The sequence below is a fragment of the Apodemus sylvaticus genome, chromosome 1, assembly GCF_947179515.1.
Source record: "Apodemus sylvaticus chromosome 1, mApoSyl1.1, whole genome shotgun sequence".
Lineage (NCBI taxonomy): Eukaryota > Metazoa > Chordata > Mammalia > Rodentia > Muridae > Apodemus > Apodemus sylvaticus.
Genome location: NC_067472.1, coordinates 106,607,389 through 106,621,980, shown reverse-complemented (window position 1 = coordinate 106,621,980; position 14,592 = coordinate 106,607,389). Strand labels below are relative to the sequence as shown.

Genomic DNA, 14,592 nt, shown 5'->3' with positions numbered 1-14,592 from the left:
TCCTGTCCTGTCTGCTCCGCCACTAACCACTATCGTGACTCGTTTGTTAATACTGCAATGTCTTTCTCTAAATCCCTTCTCCCACTCCCTCTCTTCTGTGTTTCTATGTGTGTGCTCTGTCTGTCTGTCTCTCCATGCAGGTAGAGAAACCTAGTGTTCAGAGTTCCAAACCAAAAAAGACCTCAACGAGCCATAAGCCCCCAAGGAAGGCCAAAGACAAGCAGGTGGTGTCGGGCCAGGCTGCCAAGAAAAAGACCACAGAGGGCCCCAGTGCTACCAAACCCGACGACAAGGAGCAAAGCAAAGAGATGAACAATAAACTGGCCGAGGCGAAAGAGTAAATGTCACCGCACTTTCCTTTTCTCCCCTCCCTCACCCTCTATATTTAAACCAACTAACTAACAAACAAAAGGCCACAAAACTAATTAGAGACTTCCCATCTGCCTTGGTTGCGAGGGTCCCAGGAGTCCTGTTGTTGGTTCTGAGGCCACCGACTCTTACTACAGGTGGCACAGCATCTAGCCACTTGCCCCCAGGGAGGCCAGGAAGCAGTGTGCACTGGCTGTGCCCCTCCTGTGGGTCTGGGTTGGGTCAGGTCTTAGTTACTGCCTAGCCCAGCTCCTGCTGGGACTTGAAGTGTCTGCCGCAGGGCATCCTCCCGTGAGCCCGCCATAGTTTGTATCACACCATTTTGAACTTTAGGCAAATGTTCTTTCCCAAGTTTATTGGATGCTTGCATGCTGCCCAAGGTCATCTGGGGCTTCAGCCGTTAGAACTTGTGAAAATGTTAAAGACAAAAGAACAAGAAACCAACCTTGGCCTTACTGTCAGTGAAATGGAATTGTGTGTATTAACTAGAAGAAACCCTCTCCTGGAACCTCTGTTAGGAGTGTGTGCCTGTGTTTTGTGCCTATCAGTGGACTTTGAATAGTGTATCAAATAATAGGCCACTGGCTGAAGCCAGCCAGAAGTGACAGAGTGAGTATTTGGGATGCCGTTGATGGCGTAGGAGGAGCTCTGAGCGGTGGGAGCCCCCTTTTCTCTGCCCTTAGCATCCTGCTGATGTGCCGAATACCTAGTTAAGAGAGAATGGTCAAGTGTGAGACGGCACATCACATGCTTATTGTGACTTTCTGTCCTTGCGGTGTGCAGATGGAGTGTGTAGCCCTGAGCTCTTGCTCTGCTCCACAGAGTGGTCAGTGTGCTGCGCATCTGGCCAGAGTGCGTGGCGAGTCCTGCCAAGAGCTTAGCAAGCATCTTTGACTTTCGATGCTTAGAAGCAGATCTCCATGTGCTCCGTGTTGCAGTGTCGCGTGTGTGGGGCCGAAGCCCCCTAGAGTTGTGTTATAGGAATTAGGGAATGGTTATGGAAGGAACCCACCCCCCTCACTTATGAGGGAACCCAAACTGTCCACCAGAAATGTCCTGGTGAAATATAGGTTGCTCCTGTCCTAGAAGTTCTTATTTGCTCAGTGTTCTGAGTAGCGGGGGACGGTACACCCCAGCTTGCTTTCCCCAGTGGCGAGTGGTTCAGAGGGCAGGTCTGGTGGCTCCTGGGTCTCTTCAGGTCCCTGCAGTTTAGGAAGGTGGAGCTCCAAAGAGCCAACCCAGTCTCTCCACGCAGACAGGGAAGGCTCGTTTGCACCTTGTGAAACTGCTTGTTTGGAAATGGTCATACCCTTGCTGGGCAAGCCTTTGTTTTCAGCAGAGCAAACTAGAAATGAAGTCTAGAGCAGAACCTGGTCCCATCTTTTCTGACTCAGAGCACAAACTGTGTAGGAGAAAAGCTAGAGAAGGGAGGAAGAGACATTAATGAGTCTCGTTACCACAACTCACAGGTTTCACAGGCCTGTTCAGAAATACCTAACACTCAGTACTTACTGTTCCTGGCTACCTGTTAGCCAGCCTTACTGTTTACCAGAGAACTCTATCAAGTGCTCCAACTGTAACATCCAGTGCATGTTCCCCTCAAGCCTAGGTGTCAGTCGGATCTGCTGTTAGCCACACTTTGATTTCCCCGTAGAATAATCGTGCGTTTCATAGATGGAGTAAGTCAGAGTTTACAGTGCACAGGGATCCTTCATCATTCGGTGTTTATGTGCTGCATACCTTGTGCCAGGCTCGGTGAGCAGACAGGTTGCTATAGCAACACGTCCAGACAGAGGCACATGACTGCCCAGACAGAGGCACATCTGCTGTGACTGAGTTGAATTGTTGTTGTGCGCATTGTAGTTTACATAGCTAACCACTAGGGCCCCCAGAGTCTTAGGGGCCGAGTTCCTTACCCTGCCCTGCCTGAGGCTTTAGGTGACCTGGATAATGTTCTTTTCAGGCTGTCAGGGTCCCCCTCTTTTTCACACACCCACCTAACGAACAAACACCGTTAGCTCTTGAATGTCTCACCCCACTGACGAGAAGCATCCTTTGATTTCTACTGTTTACAAACAAAGCTCTCTAGGTCTTTTTCCGTCTCCCAAGTGCACTAGACAAAACTGACCATAGTTCCTCAAGCAGTGTTTGGTGTCACCTCTCTGCAGGTGACCAAGCCTGTTCCTCACTCTGCACATCCCCCTCCTGTTCTCCAGTCACCCGGGGGCAAGGTAGATAGAATGGAGACTTTTTTAGCTTGGCCTGTCTGCAAAACTCCCGGAAGCTATGCCCAGCTTTCTGTTCTCTGCCCCAGCTCCCAGACAGCAGGAGAAGCTGTGTCACACCGAGGCAGAGAGGAAGTGTCTAATTAGGATTGTGTGGCCCGGGTTTTGTTGCATACCACAGATTGTCTATGTATCATGTAGTGCTCCCCTCTCTCGGTGCTATATCATTCCTGATGTTAGTAAAAGAATGACAAAAAAAAATTCATGTATAGCCAATTGATTGTGACGTCTCATGGTCTGTGCTTGCTCAGAAAGCAAACCAACGGGTTTTTTTCCCCCAGTTATAAATAAATGCTAAAGACGAACACCACTTTCTTGATCGTATTTCCTTGCTGAGGCCCAGCCTGAGTAGTCTAAAGGCAACAGCTTTTGGCATCTGAGCCTCTCTGGACAAGACGAGCTGGGCCCCGCAAGCTCCCCCAGGGTCTCCATAATGCAGCTTGCCTCTTGTAGATTGCCTCTCAGGGACTAATTGCAAGCGGTCAGAGCTAATGTTGGGAAAGGTGAAGATGGACCCCGAGACGCCCTGGCCAACAAGGTAGTGTAATCTTTTCATGCCATGTCCCTGGAACAGTGACCGCCTGAGCCACTCGCTGCCTCATGGCTGTGAGAAGCCGCTGCCTCGCTCTCCCATTCTGAGGCAGCAGCAGCAGTAGCAGCGTTGGCCCTGGCCTCCTTCTTGCAGGGGTGTAGAAGCACCTTAGCTGACTCATTTAATCCACGGTCACGTTACAGGTTGCACCCAGGGGTTGTCTCAGTGTGCCGTGCATGTGCCCAACATGGGAATGAAAAGTATCGCCGGGAGAGTGGCTCAGACAAGGACCCAGAGAGTCGGGGAGCTTGGAAGCTCGATGGAGAACAGTTTTTCCCATGGGGGGGTGGGAAATAAGAAAAAGCTTCCAGTCGGAGGGCACTAAGAAGGGGGGGGCGGGGATATAAGTGCGCCGGTCAGGCGTGTGGGGCAGGTGTCAGGGCAAGGGAGCAGATTCAGGGCTGGGAAGAGATGGGATCGGTGGAAAACCTCAGGGCAAGGACCACATGCTCACTCTGTTGTCCTTCTAGTAAAGCAGGAGACAGAGACTTTGATCCCGTCATTTCTCCAACATGTTTCTATTGGATACTATTGTATGCCAGGCTCTGTGCTAGGCACTAGGGGAGCCAGGAGACTGAGACCGTACCTCTGATCACAGTGGGCATGGAGGAGGAGTCTGTGCTAGCTGGTTCCATGGATGAGGAAGGACTCAGCAGATGGGTAGGTGTTGACCCAAGGCATGCCAAACAGAGGGATGTGCCCAAGCCAAAGTGTGGCTGGGCCATGAACCCGATGAGCTCAGGTTCTGGGGGTAGTCCACTCGAGGGTGGGGGCAGCAAGGGCAGGAGAGTGCAGAGTTCTGTGGCGGAAAGGCCTAGTGTTCGGTTGTGGGCGGCTACTCACTGGGGCTCCATTCCACATACCCAGGTCGCATCCGCGCCCTGCATGCCTGCCATTCTGCTTCTTGCGTCACCATGCCACAGCCACAGGTCCTTTCCTGTCCTACCCGAGAGCCCTAAGGCGGCACTTCCACTGCTGGCCCTACCCCTGCCTTTGGGGACGTGATATGAAAAATCAATCCAGGGTATTAATATTTTCAAATTTCTAAGTATTTGTTTTCCAGATGAGTGGAAGACATTTGCACTCACCTGTTACTTTTATATGAGCCAGGATACAGGACAAAATCTCAACAGATAAAGATAGGTGTTAGTCAGTTTTCCTTCCCCTCGGTTAAGGGAGAGACTAATTAGGATTGGGAGATAGGACAAGAGATATCAGAGGTGCAGACAGAGGAGAAAGAGAGAAAAGAAGGAAAATACACGTCAGAGCATCAGGACACCAAGAGTAAGCTCAGACGGTGAGAGAAGAAGAGATGCTCTCGGAACCAGGCCCAGGGCAAGAACTGTCTGAGGCAGGAGGTCAGAGAGCAGGCCAGCCTGGCTTCATCTGTATCAGCCAGGTGACCCGGCTGGAGCCCACACACCTGTGGCTCCCCACACGGCCGAGAGCCCCAACATAAGACTCTCTCCCCTGACTCACATCACATTCCTAAGATAACCATCAACTAAGTCAGGCAGGTAGTTTTAGAACAGGTCACTGTTGTAAACTAGTTAGAAGTGAGTTTGCAATTCTTGCTTCAGATGTATATATTTTTGATGCGATTCCCCCCAGGGTCAGTCCCATCTCACAAAGGCTGTGGACCCTGTGGTACCTCGGGGTAGTTTCCAGGATGATGCACTGCTCAAACGCTGGAATGCTCACATTTCAGGATTCAAAAAGTTTCAGGACACACCCTGTAGGCCATCGAGCAGTTGAAGCAGGCCACTGCTCCCTAAAGCCTGTCCCAGCACAGCCTGGGCAATGGAGGGAACCACTGAGGCCAAGGTGACAGACATGCCCTTCCTGGGCCACACTTCACAGTCTGGCAGGTACCCCAGGTTATTGTCCCAGTACCTGCAGGCCTCACAGTACCCACTAACGTTTAGGCCATCCTACAGTACAGGCAGCATCAGGAGAGCAAGACTAACCGCCTCAGGCTTTTCTCAGGGAGTTTGGCTGAGATGGAAAATGCCCTCAGACACTGTGGAGTTGGCAGCTGGAAGCTGGGCCGTCACTGGCCTCTATGATGGAGTCTTTGTACCCTTCTCTAAAAGGAGGGACAGTTAGAGTGGAAATGGGACACCAGAGTGCAAGGGACACAGACATTAGGCAGATTTTTTTCAGTACCGTGTAGTACCGGGATAGTACGTGATGGTTTCCTCAGTGAAGACATGCAGCTGACTGAGAACCAGTTATACAAGAGACTGAATGTCTGAAGACAGCCGCCTTGAAAGAATTCCAGCTATTGGATTCTTTGGAGTCCACAGACTGAATAATGTCCCAACAGTTTATACTTTAGCTGCTTACAAAGCAGTCTGTCTATGAGCACAGTGAGGCAGGCATTGCCCAGGTATCGGATGAGGAAGGGTAGCTAGCTCCAAGGGGAAGGCCCAGGCCAGCTTGGGCCAGCCTGAAGGACAGGAAGCTCAGGACTGGCAGGGATGAATCAGGCGCCAAATAAGTGGGACCCTTAAGGAAAATTACACCCAAAGCACGCACGCACACAAAATTATGCCGTGGCCTGGCCGTCGCAAGCCCTCCAGCAAGCTTGCCCAGCACTTCCTTTAGATACTGGGATCCAATGCAAACTGGGAGGAATCAGAATTGGACCAGGTCTTCTGTTATCAACTGTGTGATGGAATACAGAGGATGCTCCGTTCCTAAGCAACACAGTTGGTGTTGGAGAAGCCATGATCAAACGGGCGTCCGATCCCCGCTGCTGCAGACTGGAGGCTGCTCCTTGGTGTTTTTATTCCCAACACTGGAGTTGAGCTGAAATGTCTGTCCCTGTCCTCGTGTGAGTGGTTCTTGGCCACTTGCTTGCTAGCGATCATACTCACCTGTCTCAACAGAGAGTCTCAGGCCTCTTGCCGGGGGCAATGAAATTTCAAGTACATAGGTAAATTATTGCCACTGCTGTGAGCTGGTGCTGCTGGAGGGCTCTTAAAGGGGCTTGCGCGTCTGCCCGTGTCATCCCCTGCTTGAAACCATCAGCTCCGGTTCCCACGGCCTGCAGAAGCTTATTCTCAGTCACCATGCTGCTTCTCACCTCCATGCCTTCCCCACGCTGTCCCTCCTACCCAGAATGCCCTTCTCCTGCTTCTCACCCGGCTAACTCATCCTTCAAGACTCGGCTCAGGGGACCGCTCCGGGAAGCCTTGCCTGCACCCTCCAGGCTGGGTAAGATGCTCCCTGTGTGTCTTCATTGTGGAACTCATCTCATGTCCTGTGTCATCAGCTCACATGTGTGTGTCCTGCCCCCCCACCCCCAAAACTGGATCATGCTCCTCCAGGGAAAGGGTCAGCTCCTCTGTCATCTGCTTCCTGCCCACTGTCTACCACAGAGAATGTCTTCTGAAGTGTTGAGGGACTCCTGAATGCGTGGATGGGTGAGTGACCATTAGCACTGTGTGCCCACACACCACGGCGCCTCCACAAGGCTGCTTCATTCTGCCTCCCAAGTTCCCCTGCTCGTAAGAAAGGAGTGGTTGTGGCAAACGCGTCACGCCAACAACAAAGCCAGGTCAGCTGCCCTGGCGATGGCCAGCCTCTGGGTCAGCTGCCTCTGGGCCGGCATCCCTGTGCACTTGATGCTTCTTCGAAGCAGTCTTAAATTCAGAAAATCACAAGCTCTCAAATACAAAGTGATCTTTTGTTTGTTTTGTTTTGTTTTTGAGACAAGGTTTCTCTGTGTGGTACTGGCTATCCTGAAACTCATTCTGTAGACTATGCTGGCTTCCAACTCAGAGATCCACCTGCCTCTGCCTCTGCTGGGATTAAAGATGCGCTCCACCGCTGCCCAGCTCGGAGTAATCCTAAAAGGTGGCCCCATCCCATTCCCTGCTCAGAGTGGAGTCCTCTCACCTCTGGTGTGGTAAAGAGGTGTCTCCTTCCACCTCCCACTCTGAATTTGAGCTGGCAGCAGCCCTGTTTTCTAACCCAAACTCTGCTATTCTAGCTGTGTGACCTTGGCCGAGTCTCAAAATTTCTGAAAGCCTCCAAGATATTGCCATCACGCTGGTTATTGCTATAATACTGGACCATATCGCCACCTAAATTGATGTGGTCTCCAAATTCAGGAAATACCGATTGGGCCAGCCAGGAATAGTGTGTTCTTAGAATCCATTTGGTGCTAGAGCTTGCAGATGCCAGCTGGGGAATGCTGATGGCCAGGGCACCTGTCACCAGTCATCCCTGTTTTAGTGTGAGAGACTGATGCTGGCCGATGGAAGGTGGACCGCTTTGGCAATAGTTTAATTCCCGATGCTTTGCTACGACCACTTCTCTCCCGTCTCCTCCCTCTCACCTCCTCGAGTCACAGTGTGGTAACTGCAGCCACTTGAGGAGAAGCCACTCTCTCTACAGCAGGACAGAGATCCAGATTGTCTAGAGATGTCTCTCACTGCCCACCCCACCCCACCCCACCCCACCCCCGCTCCAGCCCTTCATGGGCCACTCCTCTCTGAGCGCCTCTGAGTGCAGATTCCGGCCTTGCGCTTACACGGAATCTCTCTGGACACCCGGAACAGACCTTGATTAATTGCTGAAGATACTATCCTTCGCTTTATGGGGGGCAGGGGGGCGCGGCACACAAAAAGATCGATTTGCAGGTTCCCAGGAGTGCAGAGTTAGATGCAAGCTGAGCCATTTCTGTCTGGCAGCCTCAGTCCAGTGCACTATATTTTTAAAAGAGTCAATAGCAGGTTTATCAGGTTCTTGGCAACCCATTCAAAGAATCAATTCTGCCCTTGACTTCGCCTTCTTGGAGTTAAAACAACAGAAGGTACTTTTGATAATACCTCTTATATATACAACTGGGAATTCGTTTCATTCTTAGAAGGTCAAATCTACAAAATATATTTAATGATTTTTTAAAATAAATACATAAATACATTTATAGGGCCCCTTAGCCACTTAGCTGACTCATAAGCCCATGCCGATGTGGAGAGATGGAGCCCCCAAGACTTAGAGGAATCTGGGAGCCAGGAACCTGACCCTGGTCTCTGGTTTTTTAAGATGCAGAGCTGGTCCAGCCCACAGGAAGGGGGTAAGCACTGATTTTGCTTTTACCTGACTTGGTCTCACAATAGGCTCTTTGAAGGGATAACTCAAAACTCAGTGACTCACAAAATCAAACAGCCTGTGAGTGTGAGCCTGGGTTTGAAGCCAGGGGTTGGTGCTACAGCTCATTCTTGGACTGGCCCTTGGATGCTGCTAGGATCCCTGCTATCCCAGAACATCTGCACCCTACTGTAAGCAGCCCTCCCCTGCCCCCTTCTCAGGGACTACAGCACCTTTCTCCAGAAGTCCAGGATTCCTAGGCAAATTGGGGACGGGGCCCACTCACATGCGGGGAAGCCTTGTGGATGCCGCCTCCCCCTCCCTACCTGTGATTCCAGCTTCTCATCTGTCCGTGGTGAGCCACCATGGTGGACTCTGCCCAGCTGCTGCCCCTTCTGCTACTGTGCTCAGGTAGGCTAGCCCTTGAGCCAGGAAACTGCTGCTTCCTGAAACTGTTTTCTCTGTTAGGGTGTGTTGCATGCTGGAGGTAAACTTGGGGATGCCACAGTCTAACATGGCAAATTCAGGAACTGAACTAACATGGCTGAGGAGAAGGGGCACTGAGCTGGCACTGCCTAGGGATCTGTTTTAGAAGACACATTTCTCAGGAGAACTCAGAGCCTGAGTCCTGCAGAAGTCATGGAAGACAGCCAGGGCTAATCAGCCGCAGTGTGAGCCAGACTTGGTTCTGAGCGGTAGACGCACTTGGGTCTCGGTATTTGCAGAGAGGCGCGAGCTCCTCCGTGGAGTCGTGCATTGCTTGTACTGTCTGTGCAATTCATATTTCCCTTCTGAGCCTCCTTTCCTCCTCTAGGAAGTTCGAGTGAAAACAATCCCAAGCTGCAGGGCCTGTACGTTTGAAAACAAAAAGCTGTATCCTATCAAAGATTCTCCTAACTTAAATAGCCCTCTTGAAGAGGACCAGAGATCCCAAGGCAAACAAAGCCAGGAAAATGTGCGTGTCCTCTCTACGTGGTCATTAGAATTTGATGTGGCGCAAGTTACCTTTTAGCTCCCCATTTAGGATGCCAGCCCCTACTGCGTACCCACCTGTGCCACACCTCCCTGTGTCCTACACACTCCGTAAGCATGTGTGAAATGTTAGGGGAAGGAAAGAGGGGAGGAAAGCGGCAAGCATCGTCCCAGTCCTGAGAGGGCCCAGTTTAGAGACAGCTGCGGCCTAGTTATCACCTGAGGGGAGCAGCAGCTGTGGAGGAAGGAGGGCACAGAGTGGGAGTCAGAGATGGTCTCACTGGGTAGGCGGCCAGAGAATGGAGTCTTCATCCCCCAGGTGGGTCTCCTAGCCAGGCAGGCAAGGAGAGCAGGAAGGCCGGTTGGTAGGTGCGGTTAAGGTACTGAGAAGTGTTCTGTTTGGAGGCTTCGCCTGCAGTTTAGCTGTCAGTTCTGAGCTCTGGTGGGAGCTGCCTGGGGCCTGTAAGGAAGAGTAGTCTGGCTGGGGAAGGCTGCTAAGCTCTTAGGGTGTGTGCTACTGAGAGGGGCTGTGGCAAGGACATGACTGCTGGCTCTTCTGGGGCAGGCAGTATGGTTGGCCCCAGAGAGCCAAACACCAGTTACTGTCCAGATCTCAGAACCACTAAGATTCCAAGGTGGGATGTATCACAGGAGGATATACCCACCCCAGAGCACTAAAGGTGGCTAGGGCCAGGAAGATGCCAGCAGAGACCAGGAGTCCTGATGGCCCCAGGTACCAGTAGTCTGGCTGTGTGGGGATACCCTCGAATGGAACAAAGAGGAAAGACTTCCTGGCAAAGTGATCTTTGATCCTAGAGAGAACTTTGAATCTGTTTGAAGAGACACAGGCCATTCTAGGTTAAGGCTAGGCAGGGCTGGTGAGGCTCCTGTTAACTGATTGACACTGTGATCTGCGTATGCTAACCAGTGTATCTGGGGCTGCTCTAGACACAGCCTAGGTCTCACTTCTGCGCTCCTGGCCCAGGGCTGAGTAGAGTGTACACAACATAGAGTTTGCCAATGAGTGGGTAAAAGACAGAAATAAATCAGAGAACAAAGAGGCCACGCCCCAGCTGTTACTGCCCTTCCATGTCTGTTCAATAAGGGGAAGATGAACGAGACATCACCAATGGTCTAGGGGGAAGGGCAGACAACTGCCAAAAACCATGGTGATTATGCTCCACCATGTCCTGGCAGAGAGAGAGAAGAGGAGAGGCCCCCTCATCTCCACGGATCTTCCTAAGAATAACGAGCCTTCCAAAGACAGTTTCTGTGGCAATGCCTCCCAGGTGTTGTAGTTCCCATCTCTAACTTAGGAACCGTTGTACCCAGGAAATGCGAGCATGACTGTGGGGACCCTGGAGGTAGGCAGGTGAAGGGTCAAAGCTGTGACGTCAGCCTGTCTGCCATCCAACAGCCAGGTGGTGTTGGCATGGTTGGCCTGGTCCCTGGCTCTTCGCTTGGCCACCCACTCACCCACTCACCCAGGGCTTGCTGTCCATGGAGGAAACTACTTGCCCACCCTCACCCAAGCAGGGAGCCTCTCTTTTGGTCTGCCATTCCTTAAATATGACCTGTGTTCCAGGAGTCACACTGAGTAGTCTATCGGCCAATCCCCTTTCATAGATTAGGAGACCACAGCCTAGAGACTGGTGTGTCTGTGGCGTCATCCCACAGCTAGGAAGGAGCCAGGTCAGTGATTGAGGTCTGCTCTTCGGGTCTTGAGCCAGCCCTGACACTTTTCTCTCTGTGAGTTTGTCTCTTACATTATGTAACACAGTATCGCGAAGACGCAGCCTGGCACACAGCTTTTGCTCAGTTAATGAGGCTTTTCTCCATCCAGGCTTTTCCTGGGCAGGACTCTATGCAGTAGAGCGCATTGCCCCATGGAGGGGTGGGGGAGGAGGACACTAGTGGCGGCCAGTGCATTTCCTTTCCCAGCTACTCCAGGCCAGGACTCAGTAGTTCCGACTTCTGGATTCTGGATTGGTTTTCTTGTTTTGTTTTTGTTTTTGTCTTGTTTTGGTGTGTGTGTGTGTGTGTGTGTGTGTGTGTATGTATGTATGTATGTGTGTTGGGTTTGTTTTTTTTTTTTTAGAATTATTTTATTTATACAAATATACTGTTGCTGTCTTCAGACACACCAGAAGAGGGTGTCAGATCTCATTATAGATGGTTGTGAGCCACCATGTGGTTGCTGGGAATTGAACTCAGGACCTCTGGAAGAGCAGTCAGTGCTCCTAACCTCTGAGCCATCTTTCCAGCCCTGGGTTTTGTTTTTAAGACAAGCGTTTATCATGTGGTCCAAGCTGGCCTTGAACTTAGTATGTAGCCTCAGATAGCTTTGAACTCACAACAAATCTTCCTGCCTCAGCCTCCAAGTGCTGGGATTATAGGCTCATGCCACCACAACTATTTTCACTTTCTGATTTTGGGAGAATGGATCCAGTGTCACTGTGCTCTAGAGTCTTTGACTGTCTCCATCAAAAAAAGAGGCTGTGTGTGAAGTGTCTGAGACTCAAAGTCTTATGCATTCTTGAAATGCTAATTTGAAGTAGGAGAGCCTAGCATGGAAAAGATACGCATTTGTCCATTCACTGGAAAAACAGTCAGCCTTATAGTTTGACTGGGTCCCCGAGTGAGCTCCTGTTTAAGGTGCAGAAGATACAGTCATGAGCAAAGCAGGCCTGGTCCCCACCCTCTGGACACCTGCTGCAGATAGCGTGGGAAAGATTAGCCCAAAAGAGTATGTAAGTAATTGACTAAGAAAAGAGACAGAGAGCTGGCAGCCACCCTGTGGCCATGACTGGGGTCAGGGCAGGTTCTCCGGGGCAGCTGCAGTGAGCTGAGGACGGATAGGCTTTAATCCGGTGAAGAGCTAAGGGAACATTTGGGGAGGGGGGAGGGCATTGGAGAAGGAGAGGGGCACATGCGCAGGAGAGAGGAGTAGCTCGCTGTCCAGCCCGATGGAAAGGAGGCGGCGTCTGAGGGGAGGAGGACACCAAGGTTGATTGACTCTGGCTGGGCCCATGAACTGGGAGTGAGCAGGGTATCTGGACCGGCATCTGTAACTCTTTCCTCTTGGCCCTCTTCATTCTGGATACTGTGCTGGGTATCAGTTCTTCTTCAGACAAGGCCCATGGTCCCATCCTCAGGCACTGAGGGTCTAAGGGCAGAATCTGAGTGTGGGAAGAGATAGTCAGACAAGGAGTGAGTGTAAGAGATGTGAACAGAAACCTTGCGAGGAAGTTTAGTCCACCCAGCCAAGTAAGTCTTCAGGGACAGGCAGGGAAGAGTATGTGGGGAGGTTGGACTAGGAAACAGAAACCACAGATGGAGTCAGCACCAGGAGGCTTTAATGAACATTAGACAATCAGGGAAGACAAGAACAGAGGTCACAGGAAGGTCCACCCTTCTTCAGGGATCCATTGGAGTTAAAGGACATAAACCATTACTACAGTTACCCTGGGGCTGGTGTGCCTGTGTCATATACCCAAGAACATGACAAATACAGTTCAGTTCCCCATAGTGATCCTGTTTCTCTGCTATAACAGTCCCTGATAACCTGTATCCCCGTTTTACAGGTGAGGAAACCAAGGCCCATGTGGTTCAGTAATTGCCCAAGACCTCTCAGGCAATAGCAGCACAGAAGGGACGATCAGGCCCGCCCGCCTGTCTCACTTCCAGAGGTTTGCGCTGTGGGGCCCCCAGGCCGGGAGGTAGAAGGACCATTGTCATGGAAGATCCGAAGCTGGCTCAGGGCAGCACATGCAGTTGTATAAACTGTCATACTCAAGAGCTGCCTTGTGGCCCAGAGGGACTGAGTCCAGTCACTTTGCTAGCTGGTCACCTCCCCAGCCTCCATGGAAGGGCCTTTTGTCCCTTGTATACAGCACCGTGAGTGTAACCCCAGCTGCCCTAGAGGTTCACATGCCACAGAGGAAGGCTGGCAGAGACCTTGGAGCCACACTGTGGCTGCCTAGGGATAGTGAGGGCCCATGATAACCACGAGGGTGGTTCTGCTCATGGGAAACCCTGTGAAAATCAACCTGATTTTCAAAAGCAATGCCTAATTGATAAAAGTAAGAAAACCAAATATCCAGCTAAATGTAGCAGTCTCCACTTAAGGAAGATTTATGTCTCAACCCTTCTAAATGATTCAAACCAAATTATAAATAATTTAAGCACAAGACTCCTGCAGCTTGGCGGGTTATAAATGTTCCATCGCTGTTTATAAATGTTGCTAAAGCACCTCGGGTTCTTTAACTTTAAATGACATCTCATTTAACGGACGGATGGCTGGCTTCGACAGTGTGCTGCCGCTCAGACCAGGGCCAGGCCAGATGCTTCTCTTCCATAGAGGCCTGCAGACACACTGGGACATGCTTATCTCTGCTTCACTGACAGCTGACACCCGGAGTGGCAGCCATCCTGTAATCTTTAAATGTGTATCTCGGCTTGTTTTTATTTTTAATTATTTGAGGCCAGGTCTTCCAGTGTAGCCCTGATTGTCCTGAAACACGACCAAACTGACCCCAAACTTACAGAGATCTGCCTGCCTCTCTGCCTCTGCCTCCCAAGCACTGGGATTAAAGGTGTGTGATCACACCGGGAATATTTGCCTATGTATGTATACCGCTCACCAGGAATGCTGAAGGTTTATCTTTCCCCAGTCTGGCTGGACCACTCACTCCCCAGAGCCACTTTTGCTCCCAGATTTTACTTCTGATAAAATGGTTTTCCCTTAGAAGCAGCAAAAATCAGAAGGTGGTGTTGCTTTTGTGTGTTGAAGTAAGGTTTGATATAGCCCAGGCTAGCTTCTGACTTTTAATGTAGTTCAGGATAACCTTAAATTCATGATCCTCCTGCTGCCTCTGCCTTTACCTGACAAGTTCTGGGGTCACAGGCCTGGGGCTCTGTGTCTAGGTTATGGAATGCTGGGAAAGAGCCCAGGCTTTGTGGGTGCCAGGCAAGCACACCGCCAACCAAATGACAACCCTGATTCTCAGAAGAATGTTTTGAATTCTTTGTTCGTGTCCTGATTGTATTTGAAATAATTTATAAACCTAATTTCATTACATGCTTTATATTTAAAAAATTACAAAGCCAATTTGGATAATCTAATTCACCAAAATACCCTTGAACTTTTGGATCACACAGACTTCCTAAAGCTAATATAAAAAAAAGGAGAGAAGAGGGAAAAAGGCATATTTTAGGTTTATTTAACTCATTTCTAATCCTTTTACATATGTATTTTGAGTGTGTGTGTGAGTA

The 14,592-nt window shown here is 50.6% G+C and overlaps 1 protein-coding gene across 5 annotated transcripts in view; it reads left to right on the top strand.

Moving 5' to 3' along the window:
- Map6 (microtubule associated protein 6) overlaps positions 1–14,592 on the top strand; it is a 68,866-nt gene that overhangs the window by 49,618 nt on the left and 4,656 nt on the right. For 3 of the 5 annotated variants that reach the window (XM_052157882.1, XM_052157871.1, XM_052157863.1), the window contains one exon: positions 141–337. The exons of 1 other annotated variant lie outside the window; for it this stretch is intronic. In XM_052157882.1, the coding sequence (XP_052013842.1) occupies positions 141–337 (197 nt within the window). Of the gene's footprint in view, positions 1–140; positions 338–12,902; positions 12,975–14,592 lie in introns of those variants that run through there. One more of the 5 variants, XM_052157892.1, reaches the window with a different exon arrangement.